General features: G+C 40.1%; 4 protein-coding genes across 5 annotated transcripts in view; 3 read left to right on the top strand and 1 right to left on the bottom strand.

The window, feature by feature from the left end:
• Positions 1-5,297, top strand: part of LOC118745211 (VWFA and cache domain-containing protein CG16868) — a 16,476-nt gene extending 11,179 nt beyond the window's left edge. The window contains exons 2-7 of the mRNA XM_036478737.1: positions 3-222; positions 291-959; positions 1,021-1,361; positions 1,454-1,778; positions 1,833-3,152; positions 3,207-5,297. Of these exons, the coding sequence (XP_036334630.1) occupies positions 3-222; positions 291-959; positions 1,021-1,361; positions 1,454-1,778; positions 1,833-3,152; positions 3,207-4,042 (3,711 nt within the window). The 3' untranslated portion in view covers positions 4,043-5,297. The remainder of the gene's footprint in view (positions 1-2; positions 223-290; positions 960-1,020; positions 1,362-1,453; positions 1,779-1,832; positions 3,153-3,206) is intronic.
• A 1,153-nt stretch (positions 5,298-6,450) lies between these two features.
• Positions 6,451-10,561, top strand: LOC118745212. Its single transcript, XM_036478738.1, has 8 exons — positions 6,451-6,520; positions 6,617-6,955; positions 7,016-7,093; positions 8,461-8,610; positions 8,686-8,958; positions 9,021-9,271; positions 9,338-9,848; positions 9,918-10,561. Exons 1-8 carry the CDS (start codon positions 6,451-6,453, stop codon positions 10,529-10,531), a joined length of 2,286 nt encoding a protein of 761 aa, XP_036334631.1. The 3' UTR covers positions 10,532-10,561.
• A 2,232-nt stretch (positions 10,562-12,793) lies between these two features.
• On the bottom strand, positions 12,794-18,394 carry LOC118744289. Its single transcript, XM_036477200.1, has 3 exons — positions 17,749-18,394; positions 14,721-16,371; positions 12,794-14,197 (listed from the first exon to the last, which is right to left on the bottom strand). The coding sequence occupies exons 1-3, from the start codon at positions 18,279-18,281 to the stop codon at positions 13,364-13,366; spliced, it is 3,018 nt and encodes a 1,005-aa protein (XP_036333093.1). The 5' UTR covers positions 18,282-18,394; the 3' UTR covers positions 12,794-13,363.
• Positions 18,395-19,356: 962 nt separating this feature from the next.
• Positions 19,357-20,477, top strand: part of LOC118744294 (sister chromatid cohesion protein DCC1) — a 39,858-nt gene continuing 38,737 nt past the window's right edge. For both annotated transcript variants that reach the window (XM_036477204.1, XM_036477206.1), the window contains exons 1-2: positions 19,357-19,450; positions 19,506-20,472. In XM_036477204.1, coding sequence (XP_036333097.1) covers positions 19,389-19,450; positions 19,506-20,472 — 1,029 coding nt within the window. In that variant the 5' untranslated portion in view covers positions 19,357-19,388. The remainder of the gene's footprint in view (positions 19,451-19,505; positions 20,473-20,477) is intronic.

The following is a 20,477-nucleotide window of genomic DNA, read 5'->3' on the forward strand; positions in this document are numbered from 1 at the left end:
CATCTGCAACTAACTCGAAACTAAAATTCCTAGGAAACCACTTTAAACATATCTATTTTCTATCGCGTAGTGATAATGCTGAAGATATGCGAACACACTATTATGCAGAGACTTACTTCCAACAATTATATGTTTCATCTATAAAGAATAAGTATGTTTTTCTACTGCTGGATGTGGGATCTGCAATGAATATGGAGTTATTAGAGCTTACGAAGGCCTTAGGTAAACGAATACATATTTGTTAAGGTTATCGTTTGAAAGCAATTTCTAAACATTTATATCACTTTCAGTTACCAGTATTCTGCAACTGCTGTCGCCCACCGATCTTATTTCCGTGACAACAGTTTCCGATGAAGCACACATAGTGCAATTCGATTCCTATCCTAATGAGGCATCAAATAGTGTATTTTACGCGACACGCGCCCGTAAAGAGGAGATTCTTAACTACATACACTCGCTTGTTGTGACGAAAGGCCAAACGAATCACTCTCTGGGCTTCGAATATGCATTTAAGTTGATTCATCAACTTCAGAATAGCAGTGTGATCACGGAACAGAATCCCATACAATTCGTGTATGTGACCCGTGGTCTACTCACTAATCTATCCGATACAATGCACGTCCTTCAGGTGATTTCCAACGGCCAGCGTAAGTTGATTGATCCGATTGTGATACACACTTGCGCTGTGGTCACTGATGAAAAGCGTATAATGTATGAGAAACAGTTTCTTGCTGATATCGCAACACAAAACTATACAAAGTACAAAATACCAGTAAACGAATGTTGCGAAAATGATGCGGAGCAACAGCAATTGATAGGAAAGTTTTTTGTACTTACCAAAGCGCAAATAGAGGATGTGATGCGGTTAAGTGTTGCATTATTTCAGCACATATTCAGGGAACGATACCTGAGCGAGAGTCTGGAGATCCAACTGCCCGTGGTTGAGCCAAATAGCCAAGGTAAGAAAAATATGAATTTAATGAAAATTAAGAACAGTAAATAAGTAAATTCATATTACAGACGCAATTATATCGGTCACGCATGCGGTACCCCCTTTTGGCATAGTAGGCGTGAATCTTTACTTAGCTGATTTGATTGAAGATGTAATCAGTTACGGAGAGCCAACGCAAAATACTAATAAAAACGAATTCAATTACGCCTTTCTCATCGATCGTAATGGCATAACTATCGCACACCCAGCTTTTCCACGGCCTATGGCGCAGTATCAGACACCCTTTCCTGTGGACATTGGCTTCTTGGAAAACTCTACAGATTTCACTTATACAAGAAGACGCATGTTGCACGATGAAAGTGGAAATTTGACGACGAGCGTTTATTTGACAAGGGACCGGAAGATCGAGGTTAGACAAGAATTGACAATATATATAAATTCATATGTACTTTACTTCTACTCAAATTCTAAATCAGCACATAATATTATCTCTTCCTGCAGTATTTTGAACGCATTTACCACTGGCAGTCCATACTGGGTATCTACATACTATGCCTCGTATCCACTTATAAGCTTGAAATATCCTCCACTAACTCATCAGCGCCAACGAGCACTGACAACGCAATAAGGTTAACTAATCTACACACATCATCAAGTCTTCCGCTCTCTCTGCAGCGTTTCTCTGTACCTAAGGACAAACTGCCACGGTTCCATCACAGTGATTACGAGTATCTGTCGAGCATGGAGCTGCTCTATCATCGGCTGGACTTGGTGTCCCCACCTAACGGACATACTTGCCGCTACTTTCGTCAAGTGGGCACTATGGGTAGGGTTTCCGTCCAATGTGTTTTGAAATATACTTTACATTGTATCCTTTCAGATGCGCCTACACTCTTCTTAAGCGCTTCAGCTTTCATGTCTCCGTTTACTTTTTTGCACAATAACCGCGTTAATTCACCACGAGACCAAATACGTACTGTTGAAAGTATAATGGCCTACTTGAAAGACACCACCGGTCTCCTAGCCAACCCAGGCCTTCGTCCACAAATTCGACAGGAGGTGAATGCACTCTATAATGCCATGCAGCATTTGAAAAAGCGTCATCAAGACGCGCGTGGCACACTGAGGAATCACATAATACGCCGTTATATCGCCACTGTGAATGGTGTGCTGCAAGTCTACCCCGGCTGTCTGCTTAGCTCTAATTATGACCCCACTAGGCGTCCGTGGTTCCGAAAGGCTTTACAGCAGCCCGGTAAAATTATTACAACAGAGCCCTATTTAGATGCTGGCGGCGCGGGCTATATCATCACAATCGCACACACAATTTTTGAGGGAAAATCGAACGCTTTACACTCTGTCGAACGCGATCAACCGGTGGCCATTGTTGCGTTGGACCTACCCTACGCTTACTACTATAAAATGATACTTGACTCGACCCCACTTTGCCAAATGAAGCACATCAAGTGTCTGCTATTCGAAAACGAAGGCTATCTTATAGCGCATCCTAGTATGCTGGAATCTAGTTCTCCGCTTCGTAATCAACGCCGACCCCACGAGCACCTCACGCACAAGGAATCGTATTTAGCAAACGATATCCTCAATCACAAGACACTGGTGCGGAAATTGGCATGCGCCAACTACCAGAACCGCACGCTCCAACGTTACTATGTGTTCAACACATCGCTGGGCGACATCCTGACGAATGTTGTGCACGGCGAGCGCACAAAATATGCAATAGCGTTGGTGTATGGAAGCAATATTTTCGCTGCTGTACTGAATTCGACTTGCGATGGCGGCGCCTTCTGTCCCTGCAGCACTATTGATCGCGTGTGCTTGAATTGTAATCGTATGGATCAGATGGACTGCGAGTGTCCGTGCGAGTGCCCCATGGAAATGGAAGCCTTCAATAGCGTGATTGGTGCCAGCCACTCCGACACTTCAGAATCGACTGTGGAACGCTTTATCAACTACACCCAACAATTTGCGTATTGCGAGCCGCCAAGCGAGCATTTCATTGCGCTGCCGCCTGTCCGCGCAGAGCATCAAATGCTGCCTTCTTGCGTGAACATCAACTGCGATGTTTATGGAACGCAGAGCGAGTGTCTGGCAGTGATGGGTTGTGAGTGGTGCCAGCAAGATGTGGACGGCAATAGCTTTTCCGCTTCTTTTTGCGCTGCCCAAGCGTCTTGCTTTAATGGTTGGTGAGAATCGCTGATGTATTTCAGAGGTATTTATATTTTTATTCTTGCAGGTGTGCTGTCCTCGCTTACACCATATGGTGATTTAGACGATGTGGACATAATTGCTGCCCATAGCTATAATCCCAGTCAAAAACCGAATGCCTACTCCGCTTTCGGACCTGTCGGTGGTGCTATTATTATCCTAGGCATCGTTATTGGCTTTGCAATTTATTGTTACCGCCACAATATGGACTCGCAATCGCAGGAGCAGTTCTACGTTGACTCCATGCAAGAAGAGAATTATGGACTTCCCCTATCTCGCTTCAACTTTGACGACTGCCAAGCACATGACGAACCACCCAGCGGCAATGGTGGGTACGAACACCCATCGGCACAGCGCAACCTCATACATCCCGCCGATATTTCACCTTACCACATGTCCACTGGCAGCAGTTACCGACGACCGCCCAATGGCGAATCGGACCATGGCTACTCCACAATGACGCCACATGAAGACTCATCAGATCATCAGTGCTTTGCCTTGGCGGAGCCATTGTTGCTGCACGATAAACGCAACAGCAAATCAGACACTATGTCCATATCAACTTCCATATCGAGTCCAACAAATCGTCACCATCAACCGCAATATCAAAATCCATACCTTAACCATCCACCGCCAGCGCCCACGCAAGCAAAGGAGGTGGCAGCGGTAACGCGCTATCAAATAAACTCGCCCAAGAAGTATCAGCAGGTGGCAACATCAGCACGACATGTGGGCGATGGAGGGCCTGTTTATGGCCAAACAACTTTGCCACTGAACGACTCGACGGAGGACAGTGTGATTGCACCGCGTTACATATTAGCGCCGGTGACGGTTCATCGACACATGGAGCCGACCGAAACGTAGTTCCGTAGACTCTTGGTGCATTTTAGTAGAGTTAATCGCATCACATGTTTTAGGTTAGGTTTTAAAGAAAATTATAAGCACAAGGAATTGTTTGTTTAACACAACTGAAAGGTTTTGTAGCACCAAATAAAAAATAAAAGTACATATACATATGTATTATGAATCAGATGTACATCTAGCGAAGAAAATCGAAAAACAAGTACTTCCAAACGCCTTTGTGTTAAGCAAATATTTTTTGTGTGCATGTTCATTATTTTAATGCATCCGCTTGTTTGCCAATTAAATGCTAAGTTCTATATATATACAAATATGAATAAGTGTAGTGTAACTACTAGGCATTTTATTTTTTAATAATGTTAAGTTTAAAGTAAAAAGTATTAAGAACCTGTAGGCGCGCTAATATAAATATTTTATATAAATGTTGCATTTAACTCTACACTGTTACATGTTACCTACGAAACACAACTCGAACCTTTACTACCTGCAAAAATTATCGAAACTATTATTTTTGTATTTTTTTACGTTATTTTAATTACGTGAAAGTGAAATTGTTTGACAGCTGCGCATGTGCGCTTAGCAGGTGTGTCTCCATACAAATTGTAGCCAGTAATTGCGCGTTGCGACTGCCTGTTAGCATATCGAGCAGCAGTAATCAAAGTTTTCCATTTACTATTAGACGCAAAATAATATAAATTTGGTTTGTCACTTATGTATGTACATATGTATATACATATTTTGCCTGCATTGTTTGTTGAAGTGAGACGTTAGTAAATCTTAGATAAGTATTACATGCAACCATCCATTAGATATACGAAATTCGCGAGCATTGTTGAGAGAGAAGAAATTGGCTTTCAACTTTTAAATTGCGATGAAATTAAGTGACTTAATTTGCGTTTGCAACTTTTTGTTGTAATTCGTTATTTCATATATATTTTTACGTCAAGTTAAAGAGCATTTCTATGCATGTACTATATGTATGTATGTCTTACAAAAATGTTACTAAACATCTTAAATAAATGTATGTACTTACCCCACAGAGAAAAGTAAAGTAAATAAAAACACATAAAAGGTGTAAATACAGACGTTGCTTATGTAAGTACATAATTATTTTAATAAAAACTGTTTACTCAAATTAAATAATATAAATTATGAACACCTAAATATTTACACAAATTGATGGGCGTAGAATGCGTCTAAGACACTGAGGATTTTTTAAGAATAAATAAATTTTCAGATATTGATAAGTGAAAGTAAAGAATCTTGATTTTTATTTAACTAAGGCTAGGCTGTTTTCCCGATCTACGAGCGACCTAAAATTGCCCTAAAAAATCGAAAATATTTTTAAACTGTTGCCATTCGATCTGAGAACTCGTCCTCTTTCTTTAGCTTTATGCCAAATATTTCAAGACTACTTTTAAAAGTTCCTTAATTAACTCAAATTAGATACCGCTCGCACCATGGCTTGCACGAGCCCACATGATTTTTATTTTATTTTATTAATAAACGTCACACAAATTAAGAAAGTCCTTGGCTGCCAACCGCACAAAAGACTTAAGTCACGAACTTGCCTGAGCTAACAAAGTCACGGGTAGATTTTTGCAAGCACAGCATTCGGTTCGTCTTTTATTTGCTACAACAACAATCGCTGTAACTACAACAACTCGCTAAATGTCAATAAGCTAGCACGATAACATATCAGATATCAATAAAGTGGCGCGTCAATGAGGACAGCCTACTTGCGCGAGCAGCGCTCTGCGATAAAGCAAACAAGACCGGCAAAGTGGAGTACGACCAACTTTAAAGTAGATGCGATGCTACGACGACGACCACTAAAAGCCTTACATATAGATATACATATATGTATGTAGGTATGCATGTACATAAGCGCGCTCAGGAATGATGGTCCAGCTGCAGCTGTAATGGCGTGAGTCCAGCGGCTTACGCGAGCAAGTTAAGAGAACACGTTTCCACAGGCGCAGCGGCTGCGGCAGCGGAGGAAGAGACACGAAACACTCTCACCGCCACTTTCATTTCACGGCTCGACTAGCTGCTAGACGCTGCTGTGGCTTGTGTCAATATAATCATTGTTTGTTGTTCGAAATGTGCTTAGACGCATGGGCATATGCATGTATTTATGTCGGTCTGGCAGCGTGCACGTATGTAAGTTAGTAGCTCGCTAACTGCTACATCCGTGGCGAGATAATATTGCGGCGCTGCTGGAGACTGCAACCGTTGCCGTTGATGACATTGTTTAGCCGCTGCAGCCACGAAACTGAGTGCAATAACAAAACACACTCTGATTTGAACGCCACAGAAGTGCAGACGCGCGAATTTTCGATTATCCAAAGAATTAAGAAAGTTCGTTTTTTTTTTTGTTGGAAACGGCTTTTTCGACTTAGGCTGCAGCAATGGAAAGTGAAAAAGTGCAGGTGCAAGTGCAAGTGCAAGTGTCAATAGGAACTAAAGAAAAAAATATTTGTAATCTACGTAGAATTTTGAAAATCAGCCACCCCTTTGCTGCGCAGCAGCAGTTCTTCTATTCGCCAGTATTCGTATTGGCGCTTAATATTTTAGTACTGCTGCCGGTGGGCGCTGCGCCTAGTCCCTCTTTGTCCAATTCAAATTTAAACTTTCCTGCCGTTTGGCCTCCCAGTCTTCAACACATCGATATTTGGAATGCAGCCGAGCTGCCGACCAATGCGGGTGCGCAAATGTTCACCGCGGAATCGGAAATGCTGCTACTCCACGCCGACACGGCCTTCCAATATAGCGGCACACACCTTGACGCGCCTTTGTTAAACGTAACGGACAATGGCCCTAGTGATGTTGAGGCTGATGCGACATTTGAAGCAGCTGCCGAGGGCAACCGTACACAGCAAACGCTGCACAGACTAGGAGGCAAGCACCGGCAGGGTGAGTAGTGAATTATTATTTTTTTTTTTATTGAATAAAAAGTGTATAATCTACTTGCAGGCGCTGCGTGGAATAAAATTGAAAAACATTTGGGAAACAACACAGTACTCGACGTGCCGAGCAGTCGGCAAAATCGCGGTGAGTAGTCTGTGCATATTAGTGCTTTTGTGCAATCACTTTCTCCAACAGTCGAAAGAAAAAGGAAAAGTCATAGATTAGCGTAGATTTGCATGAGCGCGCCGCACTTACGGAGGCGGGATACTTCAAACCAACGGTCAAAACGTAAACGCGAACTTGTCACACAGTCAAACAAAAATCGAAAGCAGGTTTTTAAAAATAGATAGAGTTGATAAAACAACCCTTTTGTCTTCCCCGAGTTCAGTATGAACTCTCGCACCTCTTTCAAATCTATGCACAAAAAATAATTAAAAAATACTATTAGGAGACAGTTTTAAATGAACGACGCTCTGTGGTGATATTTCATTCATTTCTTTGCAAAAGCTGAAATTCTCAGCAGCTTTATGTAAAAATGGTAATTAAGTAATTGTGTCTAAAGTTACATAGGTCAGATCCGCATAGCTTGTTTGAAGTCCTTTCAATTTGACGTAGAGCTATATTTGTCTACTGTGAATTTCCTCTGTGTACACCGGTAGACATTTTTACAGAACTTGCCCCACAGCGTCAATTTCATATGGCTAGAACAACGGAAATAATTAAGTCAAAAATTAACTCACGGCAAGCGGTGGTGTCGGAACTTTCCCAAAAACTCTTGGTTATAATTTGCATCATAATTTATAACCACATTCCGGCCAACTTATTTGGTACCATTATGTACCAGCTTTTTCTTTATATGCTGTTGCCTGCTATCAGAGATAAGGGCCAACTTTACAGTGCCTTGACCTTAATTGATTTAACCTAATTTGCCTCTGATATTTTCAATCAGTACAGATCGCAATAAATACAGATCGCAATAAATGTGGTCGATAACTACTCCCTGCAGTTCTATAGTTATATAGAGTTGAAAGTTGGTTTTGGGCTTTTTTAAAGATGCCTCCCATCAGACGTTGCTCTTTTCTCTCAGATTTTCTATTAGCATCTAGTACCCTCTAAACTCCTTTTCAACTTTATCTTAAAGCTTAAATAGACGGCAGCGTTGATCCGGATTAACGCGGACTTAATCCAGATCAACTGCAGTTAATTTCCGAGTTGATCCGGATCAACGCTGCCGTCTGTTTACGCTTTTATACCTTTTGGTGCAGATCAAATAGGTGAGACTCATTTTAGTCCCTTTCTTGGAGAAGGTTCTCAATTTCGAAGTCAATTTCCTCGGCGTTTCTGGCTCGCCAGAATCACGCATGATTTGAGATCCGATGAGTTAACCCGCGCCAGACCTATTTTTACGCTTGCATCATTGCGCAAGATAGTCTCTTCCATACATTTTTTGAAGTTATGAAATTTGGAGCTATACAACTGACTCGTCGCCTTTTGCTCCATTCATTCAACAGTTATCCATCTGTTTCCTGTGCCGGTCGATGGCGAATGTCTCTCGGATGATGGTCGACGCATCGGGAGTTGCTTCAATGCCTACGAGTGTCGCGCCAAAGGTGGCACCGCAAAGGGCGAGTGTGCCATGGGATTCGGTGTATGTTGCATATGTGAGTAATCATGAAGCGCTGACCTAAAAAGCTGTATGCATTTTTTAACTTTTCTTCCATCACAATCGAATGTAGTCATCGCCAGCTGCAACACCACTATCAGCAACAACATTACCTACTTGGTGTCACCACAATTCCCCAGTTTCATGCCGAGCAATTTCAGCACGCCATGCAACTTCAAAATCGAACTGATGAACAACGAAGTCAGTCAGCTGCGCATAGATTTCTACCATTTCTCCATGGGGCAACCGAATCGACGCACTGGCGTCTGCGATGGGGATGTGTTCGCGGTGAACGGTGGCCCGAGTGGCGAACTGACGTTGTGCGGACAAAACAGTGGACAGCACAGTGAGTAACGAAGAGGTGGGAATTTGCTAAAAATCGTCCACAACAATTTTTTTCTTCTACAGTTTATTATGAAGTCGGTGGTGCTGCTGCCCCGCGTCAAACACTCTACGGTAATTTGCGGCCACTCACTTTCAGCCAGCTCTATCCGAATAGCAGCAGCAACTCGATGCCGGCCATTGAGATCAGCATGAATTTCTCGCAGCGCTTTCAGCCCATACGCCTCTGGGAGATACGCCTCGCGCAGATCCCCTTCAGCCAACGCGCGCCTGTTGGCTGCTTGCAGTACCACACTGGCACAGAGGGCATCATACAGGTTTGCGCATTTGTGTCCGATTTCAATACTTATGCGTTTTAATATTTTTGTTTTTCTCCCTTGAAGACTTTCAATTTCGCCGAGAATGGAAGACACTTGGCCAACCAGAATTACCGTATCTGTATGCGTCAGGAGCAGGCGATGTGCTCCATTATGTATCAGCCGTGCGACGAACAATCGTTTCGAATTGGACCAAGCAGCGCCGGCGATCCGGGAATGCTAAATATGGGCGTGCCTGCTTTGATGATGGATCCGATGTTAGCTGGAGTGATGAGCGGCATGATAGGTGGTGCGAACGGAGGTGGCGGCGGTGGAGGAGCTGCTGGCTCTGTCGACAATTCAGCGATGGACGCCATGCCCACAATGCAAGCGCCTACGCTCGCTGACGATCCCAATATGTTGCAAACGATGGATGCTGCAACCACCATGGCTGCGATGATGCCGAGCGCAGCAGCGCCGGATGCAACGATGGCTAGCGCTCCCACCCCAATGGATAGCAGTACATCAGCGGCGTCAGCAGCGGATAGTAGCGCGGCTACTGTGAGTGGAAGCAGTACTGCGGCGACGGATGTGTCGAGTAAGTTTTGTACAAAAAATTCGCCAATCTTATATGTATGTAAATTTTGTTTCTGTTATTTGCTTTCAGCGGCCGCTCCAGCCGCTTCTGACGCACCCGCTGCGTCTTCGGAAGCACCGGCGCCCGCTACCAGCAGCAGCGCAACCACTTTGAACACGCGTAGAAGCACCACATCCACCACGGCCGCCACCCCCTCGTCGTCAACGCTCAGCGATGAAATCGCAGACGAAGGCTCCGGAGACAGCGATTGGACCGGCAGCGCGCCAACGCGTCGCCCAGGGCCAGTACGCGGTGGCTTCGATCTGCTCGGATTTCTACGAAGCGCTTTCGATTTTAACCCCTTACGACGCAGTGGTCGGCAAGTGCTGGTGAGTAGTCAACAAAATAACAGAGCTCCTTTGAAGGCGCGTCAGCTGTACTCGCGCTGCACAGATCGCCTCACCATGCCGTGCATAGTGGAGGACTTTATAGGCATGGGTCCGCTGGGTTCGCCGACGCTGCCTGGCTGTGAGCCTGTGCACTGCGGCTCGCAGTTTTGCTCGAGCGGCGCGTGGCCGTGCCGCATCGAATCCACCGTGACGCCATTCTATGTTGGCGTGCATTTCGGCAGTGGCGCAGGCAAGGGCAGCGCAGAAGACAACATTGGCGCATGTCTGCGATACCAACAGGTGGAGTGCATGTGAGGCAAAAGAAAGCGGAGAGCGGCAATGGAGTAGTGCAACATATTGCGCAGCGTATTTGTTTGTATGTAGGAGTGTGTATTGTAATTAAAGTGCAATTTTTTAATTTATGTTAAATTAAAAGTAAAATTCAGACAAGCGATTTTTACCTTTTTTAAGTATTGCCAACTGGCACAAAAAGTTGGAAATTTATTCCACGCCACCAAAGTCGGTTTACAGACTTATTTATAAAAATTCTTTTTTTGGTTTTTTCTGCTTTTTAAACAAAGCATTTGCGATTATTTATTAATTTTTCGTCAATTACGCTACTGGAATATCAATAGTGATGTATGTATGTATTTCACTTCTCCACTTTTGTAGACATTTATTTATTTCTATAGCATGTACGAATGCATGTGTTACCAACAACAATTAAGCTTCATTTAACTAATCTAGAACAAAAAGAAAACTATTTTTTACTTTTTAAGCAGCTGTAAAATTTTTTGAATACAAATTTACATATAAAAAGGTTACAATACTTTTAATACAACGGTGACACGCATATGCACACATATTTATATTTTATAATTATTTATTTAGCAGTCGATGAACACATTCTGAGCATATCAATTTGCCTACAAGCATTTTTTAATAAATTTTTATTTAATTTTTCCATTAACTAATTTTTTCGAACTAGTTGGTCCTTTCGCTTGTACGCAGTTAGTTTAGTGATAATTTTCGCAGTTTCAAATTTTCTTAATGATATGTTTACATTGTATAGAAGCCAAAAAAGCATTTTCTTGAATATATTTCGTTTGTATAAACTTTTTTTTGTAATATTTTCTTTTTTAAAATTCGCATTAGTTTTAAAACCCAACAATAGCCGAAACAAGTCAACAATTTTTATAATTAATGCAATATTTTTTTACCTAAAGTAATTGAGCTTAGTTGCGATTTGTGAATTTAAAAACAATAATATCCGTTGACCATCTATCTATAGACACTTGCACCTTTTTATTTAAGTTTTGGTTTTTTTAATCATTAAACTGTTGTTTTATGAAAATCTTGAAAATTTAAAAACTCATTGTGCAAATGTTGGAGTACAAAAGTACAACTCTGCAATATGGCATTCGAGATTTAAAAAGGGTTAAATAAATTTACGCAGTTTTTTTCGAAGTCTACTGATTTAGGTAAGAGACCTGTAAAATATCAATAAAAATGTCTGGCAGTTTTATGTTATTACTGATAGTTTTCCGTTATAGTTAGAATAGCATTTTATAATTTTTAGATAAAGCGCGTAAACTTTACATTATATTATGTGTACATCACACATACATACATACATTTGTATGTATGCATGCACATATTTAAGTAGGATATTAGTGGATAAATTTTCTTTAAACTTGCAAGTAATTTGCTTTGTTACATAGAATTTCACTGAATAATTATAAATGTTATTATGTGTGTATGTATGTATGTATGTATGTACATATAAATGCATATATGTATGTATGTAAATTAAGCGGAAGCTTGTTTGGAATCGGTTTGAAGCTTTTATTTTCCTGATATTTTCCGTTAAATCTGCAGCTTAAAGAACAATACAATTTTTAATTTATTTTTACGGCAAAAATATGTTGAGCTATGATTTACAATTAATTCGCAACTCTTCATTATTATATGCAATTATTTTCTAAAAATACTTTTCTGTATGCATGTATATATGTTTTCTAAAACAGAATTATTCTTAGATACATATTTATAGCTTTTTAATCGGCGGATATTTATGATTTGTACGTGTAGTTATAGCTTAAATTTGTTATTTTATTTTATTTAGTTTAGTTTTTTTCACTATTTTTTATTTTAGCAGTAGTTGATATTACGCGCGCACGCGCATGTATCAGCCATGAATATTTTTTTACGGGAAGTAGATTTCATTAAGCATAGAATTAAGCTAAAAATTCGAAAAAAGCTTTAATGAAGACATACGAAAGCTTGGAAAATTTTTTCAAACAAACAATTTTGTGTTTTAGCTAAAATATAAATTTAATAAAAAATAATACATATTATATATTAATCTTATTTTTCCATATTCGAACGTTGACAAACGGTACTTTTTTAAAACAGCACAGTTAAGCCTTTAATAATTTTAATATTTTTTTTTTTTATAATCAAAGTATTTTTTAAACATATACATATTCGGAGCAGATAAAATTTTAATCGAATAAAAAGAAAAACGGCAAAAAAAAATTAAATAAATAATTATAAATTTTTTTCGCTAAAATAAAAAATCACATTTTTTTAATATGGATTAAAAAGTCAACGATCACAATAATTATACATTATACATATCCGATTTGATAAGATCACACGATTTGTACATTTGTACAGATTTTACAGATTTTGGCAGTCACACAGTGGTGTTGGTTAGAAATAATGAGTTCAGCTCAATAACGACTTTCCAAACAACACCACTCTGTAACTGTGAAAATGTACAAATCTGTACAAATGTACAAATCGTGTGATCCCTGCTTAAGAATAAAAAAATTTAAAAACAATTTTTTGCATACCGCTTAACTTTCACATTTTTACCTGCTCATAAAACAGTCAAAGCTTTTTCGGAAACTAAAAACTTACACAAAAAATTCGAGCGAATAACGATAGCTGGAGCCTAAACTCGCTAAGTTTAAAATAATTTAGAGCTAACCAAACGCACACTTTTGAAGCGATTATACATACATATCTTAATTAATAAACGTATTTTTGAGTTGATTATTTTTAAGCACACAGTCGTGGCTCTCAACACCAGTGGCGGCAGAGAATAAAAATTCTCCCTTCTGAGCCACCTTATGGGAAGAGTTAGAAGTCCTGTTGCTGTCCGCGCTGCAAGACATTGTTGATACGCAGACGTAGTGGCGAGAAATCGATCTTCTTGAAACGCGGCAGCGAAGCGAATTTTTTTACGCCGCCTCCTAACCCGCTACCGTCCGCAACGGCACTGCAACTATCAGCCACTTTGACAACATCGGCAGTAGCAATGCTTGCCACGCCGCTTACGCCAGCCATACAACTCTGATGAATTTCCAATTTGGAGTTTGTCACGCTGGTTGGAGCTGGAGGAGTCAACGACGGACCGCCGTCGCTACTGGTCATCACATCATTTTCATTTTGCCGTAATTGCAGGTTGTGATGCAGCAGATTTTCGTAGATGCGCTCCTTCTCGCTACTCAGCTGCTGTTGTTTTACCGTAGGTGATGGCGTTGACTGCTCTCCCACTGGACTCTGCTGATCTGCAGCTGATTTTGCGTCATCGAATTTAAAGTCAATCTTTTGTAGCAAAGCGATCTGCAGCAGCTCGGTTTGTAGACGATCGCGCATAACTTCGGCGAAGTTAGCTACATTCGTTTCGTTATTATTGTTCAGGTTCTTATCGACGTTGTGGCCTTTGTGCTTAGCATGTTTGACAGTGTAGACATGCTCGGCAATTTTCATAGCACCCGCCCGCAGCGATTTTTGAACTCTGCCATTTTTCTGCGAGTTTTTGTTATCGATTTCCGGTGGATAATTTCCACTTTGGCGTTGCTCAATTATGCTTCGTGGAGATGATATGTATAGATTATCTTTACGTTCACGAGGTATTTTCAATGTGACCAGTTGACGTAAGCCGACAGAGGTTGAGGCAGTGCTGCTCCTCTGCAAACACGTGTAAATTAAGAAGGATTTAGAGTACGGAATTATAGAGCGGAAACATGGCATTCGTTCAGGCAAGAAAAATTTCTAAACATTATTAAAGAAACGGTTTAGACACAACAACAAAAGTAGGGAAGAAGGGACGCGTTTGCTCATAAACTTCTTTTGGATTTTGTTTCGAAACTGCGTTCAGTTATCTGCTGCATAGTTTTAGGCACGCCATTGGTTCGCAAAGGCCATTAGACAAATAACGGATATCTTGTATTTTTCGAAGCTCTTCAGGATGAACAATAATTACAGACAAGTTTTTTAACAACAAATATTTCTACTAAAATTCAAAGATACGCCTACATTAGAAACGAATATAAATTAGAAACGAAATAAAGACAAAAACCACAAACAAAATTCCATTACCGACATACATACATGCATTCCTATGCACATACTAAAAAGCAAAAACAAAACACAAATAAATATTTTAACGAAAATAATTTGTATTTTTCTTCTTTTTACAAGGTGTGCCTACCTCGGTTGTGCTCGCCGCTGCTGTGCTGGTCGCACCAACGGTGGGCGAAGTATTATATACCGCCATCTGTGGACTCGCTGTGGCCAATGTGTGATGGCGTCGAGTCTTAGCGGTATCACAACTATTTGGGTAATAGGAGGGAATCTTCTCGTCGACACTAATTATCGACTTCCGCGGCGTTTGGTAGTAGTTTTCTTCTTCCTCCAATTGCTTCTCGTTGTCCGCAGTTGGTTGGGTATGCGGCGATTCGGTGGGTGTACTTGTACTAAGTGCCGTAGGTGGTAGCTGCAGCTCCAGCTCTTGCGAAGCTTTTACGGCCAACAAATTTTCGTACAAATTACCCGTAAAATCTGCAATGTTGGAGGTGGATGTCGAGGCAGTAGATGTAGCAAGTGTATTGGTGTCATTGGCTGTTTTTATTGTACTTTTATTGCCTGTGGTCTCCTGTTCGCTATTTGATGTATGTAAGTCCAACATTTGTTCATATATGGCACTCTCCTCTGCAGCTACTGGAGGAGGCTTGGGAGCTGCTGAAGCCTTGGGGTCTTCTGCGGAGGAAGAACTTGTCGATGGATTAGAACTGGTTGAGTAACCAGACGAGGTGGGCTCAGCAGGAACTCTTTCTGTCCCTGTCGGTAGGACTTGCTTTGGTCGAATAGGTGCCATCACACAGTAGCCTGTTAGATCGTCTATCAAAATTTTATTCTTTCTTTGATTGCTTGTGGGTATTGCGGCACCATTAGAACCGATTAAGTTTATACCAGATGAATTAATGGCTGAAAAATTAAAATTATTTGGAATTTTTTCAGACACATTAAGATTATCAGTTGATATTCTGCCATGGAAAATTGAAGATTGTAAGTTTTCCTTGGACGGCATTATACAAGCGTTGTGTAAGCTATCGGTACTCAAATCTACACCATCGCTACATGCAATCGAGTTGTTCAAAGAGCCAACGGCAATGTCTTTCTCGTCAAAGGTGTCCACGTAATTTATTTTTGACAGATCTGGCGAAGAAAAGCTATTACGCTTTGCTGCAGCTAAAGTCGAATATTTCGTGTTTTTCTGTCGTTTTACCGCTGAATCATTGGCATAAATGGGCGTGGTGATCTCATTATCTTTGACAGGCTTGGTGGGCGTAATACTATTAATTATATCCTCCGCAGTGCAAGCCTGTGTTTCGCTAACACTCTCGGCGCGCTTGGCACGACCACTGCCGAAAATGTTATCCAACACATTTTTGTACTTCTTTTTCTTAGCCAATTCTGATTCAGGATTTGTATTTGAGCGTGGTATTTCACCCAATACGCCTTGCCCATCGAAAGTGTTGATACGTTTTCGTGGCGGTGGTAGGGGTGGAAGTGGAGGTGGCGCAGTTGTTGTTCCACTTGCTGGCTGTGATTCAGTAGATTCTTCATCGATGACATTGAAGGCATTAGCGCTGGGCTTCATCTCTTCGTAAATACCAGAAGCAATGGAAGCACGCGAAACGCGTCTTGAGAGACGAGGTTGTCCATCAATATTTTCAAAAATCTCTTCATAAATCTCCGAGCTGTGTGACACGCGACGCGACCAATTACTTTGATTAGAATCTAGACAGTTTGGAATATTAGGTAGGGGCCCAAGGGTGGAATAAGGTGCTTCAGACAAACTGAAATTTAATTTATTAAATATTTGTGTTTACTTTTTTTTTGGCATACCTAAAGAATACCGACCCTTGAGCTAGAGAAAAAAGAAAACGTCGACGTGGTGCACCCCTTTCTGCTGAGTTTAATGGTAAACTTTTTTTTTTGGTACAAATTGACAGGGGCGGCGCTAGGGGAGGCTAAACATGCACTTTCCAACATTTTCAAAAGCTTATATTTTGAAAACTATTGTACCGAGTTTCAAACTATGGACACAGTTGGAAAGGTAATTCAATATATATATATATATATGTATATAATGCAAACATATTTTGAGAAAAAGTAAAAAAACGAAATTATGGCAATTTTTTTTATAAAAAGGTATGTTTTTCGTAAAACATACGTAATTTACAAATATGTTTATCGGAAAGATCATAAAAATACCTTTAATTTGGCTTATAATTTTATATACATAGTTAGGTTTAAGTACAACTGCCAGCAGTGCAATAAAACAATTGTATTAATGTTATATGTTTTCTGCAAAAGGTGTTCTGCCCCTTTTCTTTGGCAACACAGAAAGGAGAATTCTACGTAGTGAGGGTTATAATCCCTAAGCGCGGCCGAAGGCCGCCTACGCAGAAAGGTATTCTCTGCAAAAGGTGTTCAGCTTCTTTTATTTGGCAACACAGAAAGGAGAATTGTACGTTGTGAGGGTTATAATCCCTTATCGAAAAAATACTGTGGATAGCGTAGCTTGATTAATTATCCATTTAATTCAACAACTCAATCTTATAACAAATAAGGTGATTAAAAAAAATTGTTTGTAAATATTTCTTTAGTATTTTTTTAATTTTAATTCAATTTAGGTAAAAACTAAAGAGAGTAAGATTTTCTATCGCGCGTTTTTTTAATCCAAATTTTCACCTGCTTCGCTTTTCCTTTTTCATATAATACTATATTTTTATATATATTTAGTGAAATATGATGTCCACAAGAATTTTTTGCTACAAGTCATATATCAAATTAACGATATTTTTGTGCTCTTTCTGATAAACATATCTGTTAATATAGTTAATTACGGATTTTTTGAAGAAAAACATAAATTAAAAAAAAAAATTGCCATAATTTCGTTTTTTACCTTATATATGTATATATCTAATAAAAGGCCTTTCAATCACCTTTCCAACTGTGTCCATATTTAGAAAATCGGTTCAACAGCATTCGAAATATAAGCTTTTGAAAATATTGAAAATTCCACGTTTAGTCCCCCCTATCGCCACCCGTTTGCACCAAAAAAAATATATGCCCTTAAAATCCGGAAAAGGGGGCGGGCCACGCCCACTTTTTTTCTCTAGCTTAAAGGCCAGTATTCTTTAGGTGTTCCCTTTTTTTAAACAACTTACTTTCCATTCTCCTGTTTTGATTGGCTATTTATCTGTTTGTTTTCCTTCTCAAATTGCATTATATGTACACCAGCCGCGCCCATACTTGGACCGCGACTTATTCTATTTTGTTCCAACATAAACTGCCGATGCAACTCCAAATTTTTAATAGTCTTTTTAATCCACTTCATATGCCTTCTGCAACTTGTATCCGTTTCGAGGGCGAAATATATGTAACACTGCTTCCGATTCTGTGTCCAGAAAAGGCCATAGCTGAACTCTTTTGTGCGCGAAGCAGCTAAACTTATGCTAACGCCGGGAACTATAATTGATACACTTATGTATCGTTTGGGATCAGCACGTTCCTCCTCCGCTACGCTCGCCTCAGCATCATTACATCCTGAGATGGTAGCACGCAAATAGCTGGGCAAACACTTTATTCCTTCAATTTTTACTTCACATCTGGACCATTGCTTGAATTTCAGAGACTCTGGGCGTTTATTGTGTATATCCAGTTTAACATCCATGAACATTGTTATCTCGTTATTTTCCATTTTTACTACTTTAATTAAATAAATCTCACTTTGTATTAACCAAAAACATTGCTAAACAAATAAAAAATTTCGGAAAAATGGTAAAAGAAAACTATCTGTAGTCCTGTATGTACAACAACAAATTAAGGCGAATATCTATTTACTGGGGAGGATACCGTTCCTTTTCAGTGTTAGGACGACAAACTCACAAGGGAAGTAATGGACATGGAAGTTTTACTCTTAACAAAATATTACTGAAAATAGTTTACCGTGCCAATTATCTAATGTGTTTAGATAATAATATTATTACATGTATTAAAGGGGAATTTTATTCGAAAATACTATAAGCGGATATCTCTCATAGGTGGACAAAAAGTAGCAAAAATCGGTATCCGCTTATGGCAGCTTTCACTGTAGGAGTGTTCGCTATGCAAAAAATTTGTACAAGTTGATACCAATTGTTACCAAATCGTGTTCGTTTAGCCAAAAAACCAGAAAACTTGCAAGGAGAGAGCCATGGCACAATAAATAGGTAGAAGCAGCAGGGTTGCAATTTTGATGTTTTCTTCTTGGTGAAAAACCTGAATTGTCAAACTTTGTTTACTTTCTATCAAAGAAAACTAAGTTGTCACTGATTTGTGAAATTGTGTTTTCATGCGAATTGTTCCTTGATATTTTTGTGAATTGATATTAATTCAATTAGCGAAAACTTCAGAAATAGGAAAGTGCGTTTTGTGTAAAAATGTAATGTTGTGATCGGACTTCTACCACATTGTGGTAGATCTGCCACTGTTTTGAGCATCTACCACTCAAGGTCTGAAATCTACCACATATTCGCGTTTTTCATGATTTTTTTTTTGCTCGACATAATTTTCTTAATTTTAAGAGCAAAAATTGTCCAACACTAAACACTATATGGTAACAAGAACGATATATTACAAGATTCCGTATTCCCGGCGACGATGAAATTTCTCAAGTAAAAGAAAACAAAGCCGAATGGGAGGATAAAATAAAGAGTCCGATCACTGAGTGCAAGGCGTATATGAATTCGCCTTGAACAGCTGTTTGTCATATTTGGCGGTAAAGTTGAAATTTCTTTCATCCGCCGTGTCTTTTGTAGGCCCAAAAATGAGTGAATCGGAAATGGAAGTGGTTTTGGCTCAGGATGACGAAGAGGACGATGAAAAGCCGTAAGAAATTCAGTAAATAATGTGTGGTTACTATTTTATTTAACTAACTCTCCAGTTATGTTCGTACTCTGGAAGATGTACAAAGTATCATTAAACACGCCAAGCTGGATGCCAAGAATCTTACACAGGTTACACAAGCACTTTATTACCCTTCCGCCAGTATGGATAATGATAATTTGAAACTTCTTGAGCTGGACTCGCATATGCACCAGCAAATCCGACTTGGCCAGACTCTATACTTCAAAGGGGGCCACAATGAAAAAATAGTGCTTTGCACTGAAGAGAAAACATATGACGTGAAAGGCGCCGAGATATCAAACAGTCTTCTGTTGGTGCCGGATTTGAAGTTTGCTGCTGCCACCAGCACGTCTCCATTGAAGAGTCCTCGCACTGGTACGTCTTCGCTAGAAACAAGTTTAAATGATGATGACGACGACATTTCGGTCGACAAAGTGCTAGAACAGCGAAAAGTATTGAAAATTTTCCATGAATATTTCGAGTGCCGCGAAATACGGCCACGTTATCGTAAAATATACGAACTGCTACAGTTGACGCGTTTCTCAGGGCCTGAAAATGAAGAATACATTGATCGCAAACTACTTTTTACATACAATCAATTGTTGGACACAGTGCAATGCAGTCGGAAGCAATTCGACGAAGGGTTATTACATTTCCGCGTAATGGAATACGATGGGCGCATGCGTGTGCTCGAGTGTGAATACGAGATGCGCATTTTGAATTGTATGCTTGCTCTGTTGAATGAAAATTCATGGCCTTTAGATGAAGTCGAATTCGAAGAAACGGTGGCAGCTTTGGAAGGCATTGCTCCTTCTGATATCGTAAAGGGACTTTTTCGCATATACACTGTACCGACTGAGGGAAAAGAAGGGAAATTCACATACAAGGAGGAATTGGTTGCACGTATCATAGCACAAAATATTTTGCAACCAGAGCTAAAATTCCGTAAAGATGAGTTCATGAACACTTGGCAAGAAGCTATGCCAGAGGGAATGCACTGTGACGTAAG

The sequence above is a fragment of the Rhagoletis pomonella genome, unplaced genomic scaffold (assembly GCF_013731165.1).
Source record: "Rhagoletis pomonella isolate Grant_MI unplaced genomic scaffold, Rhpom_1.0 Rhpom_scaffold_00008, whole genome shotgun sequence".
Taxonomy (NCBI): Eukaryota; Metazoa; Arthropoda; class Insecta; order Diptera; family Tephritidae; genus Rhagoletis; species Rhagoletis pomonella.

Excerpts from the sequence above, each read along its gene's own strand:
- LOC118745212 (XM_036478738.1), top strand. The coding sequence starts at position 6,451 with ATGGAAAGTGAAAAAGTGCAGGTGCAAGTGCAAGTGCAAGTGTCAATA. Across the intron at positions 8,959-9,020 it reads ACAAAACAGTGGACAGCACA|TTTATTATGAAGTCGGTGGT; the intron begins GTGAGTAACGAA and ends TTTCTTCTACAG. Across the intron at positions 9,272-9,337 it reads GCACAGAGGGCATCATACAG|ACTTTCAATTTCGCCGAGAA; the intron begins GTTTGCGCATTT and ends TCTCCCTTGAAG.
- LOC118744289 (XM_036477200.1), bottom strand. The coding sequence starts at position 18,281 with ATGGAAAATAACGAGATAACAATGTTCATGGATGTTAAACTGGATATA. Across the intron at positions 16,372-17,748 it reads TCAAAACAGGAGAATGGAAA|TTTGTCTGAAGCACCTTATT; the intron begins GTAAGTTGTTTA and ends ATTAAATTTCAG. Across the intron at positions 14,198-14,720 it reads CAGCGGCGAGCACAACCGAG|AGGAGCAGCACTGCCTCAAC; the intron begins GTAGGCACACCT and ends ACGTGTTTGCAG.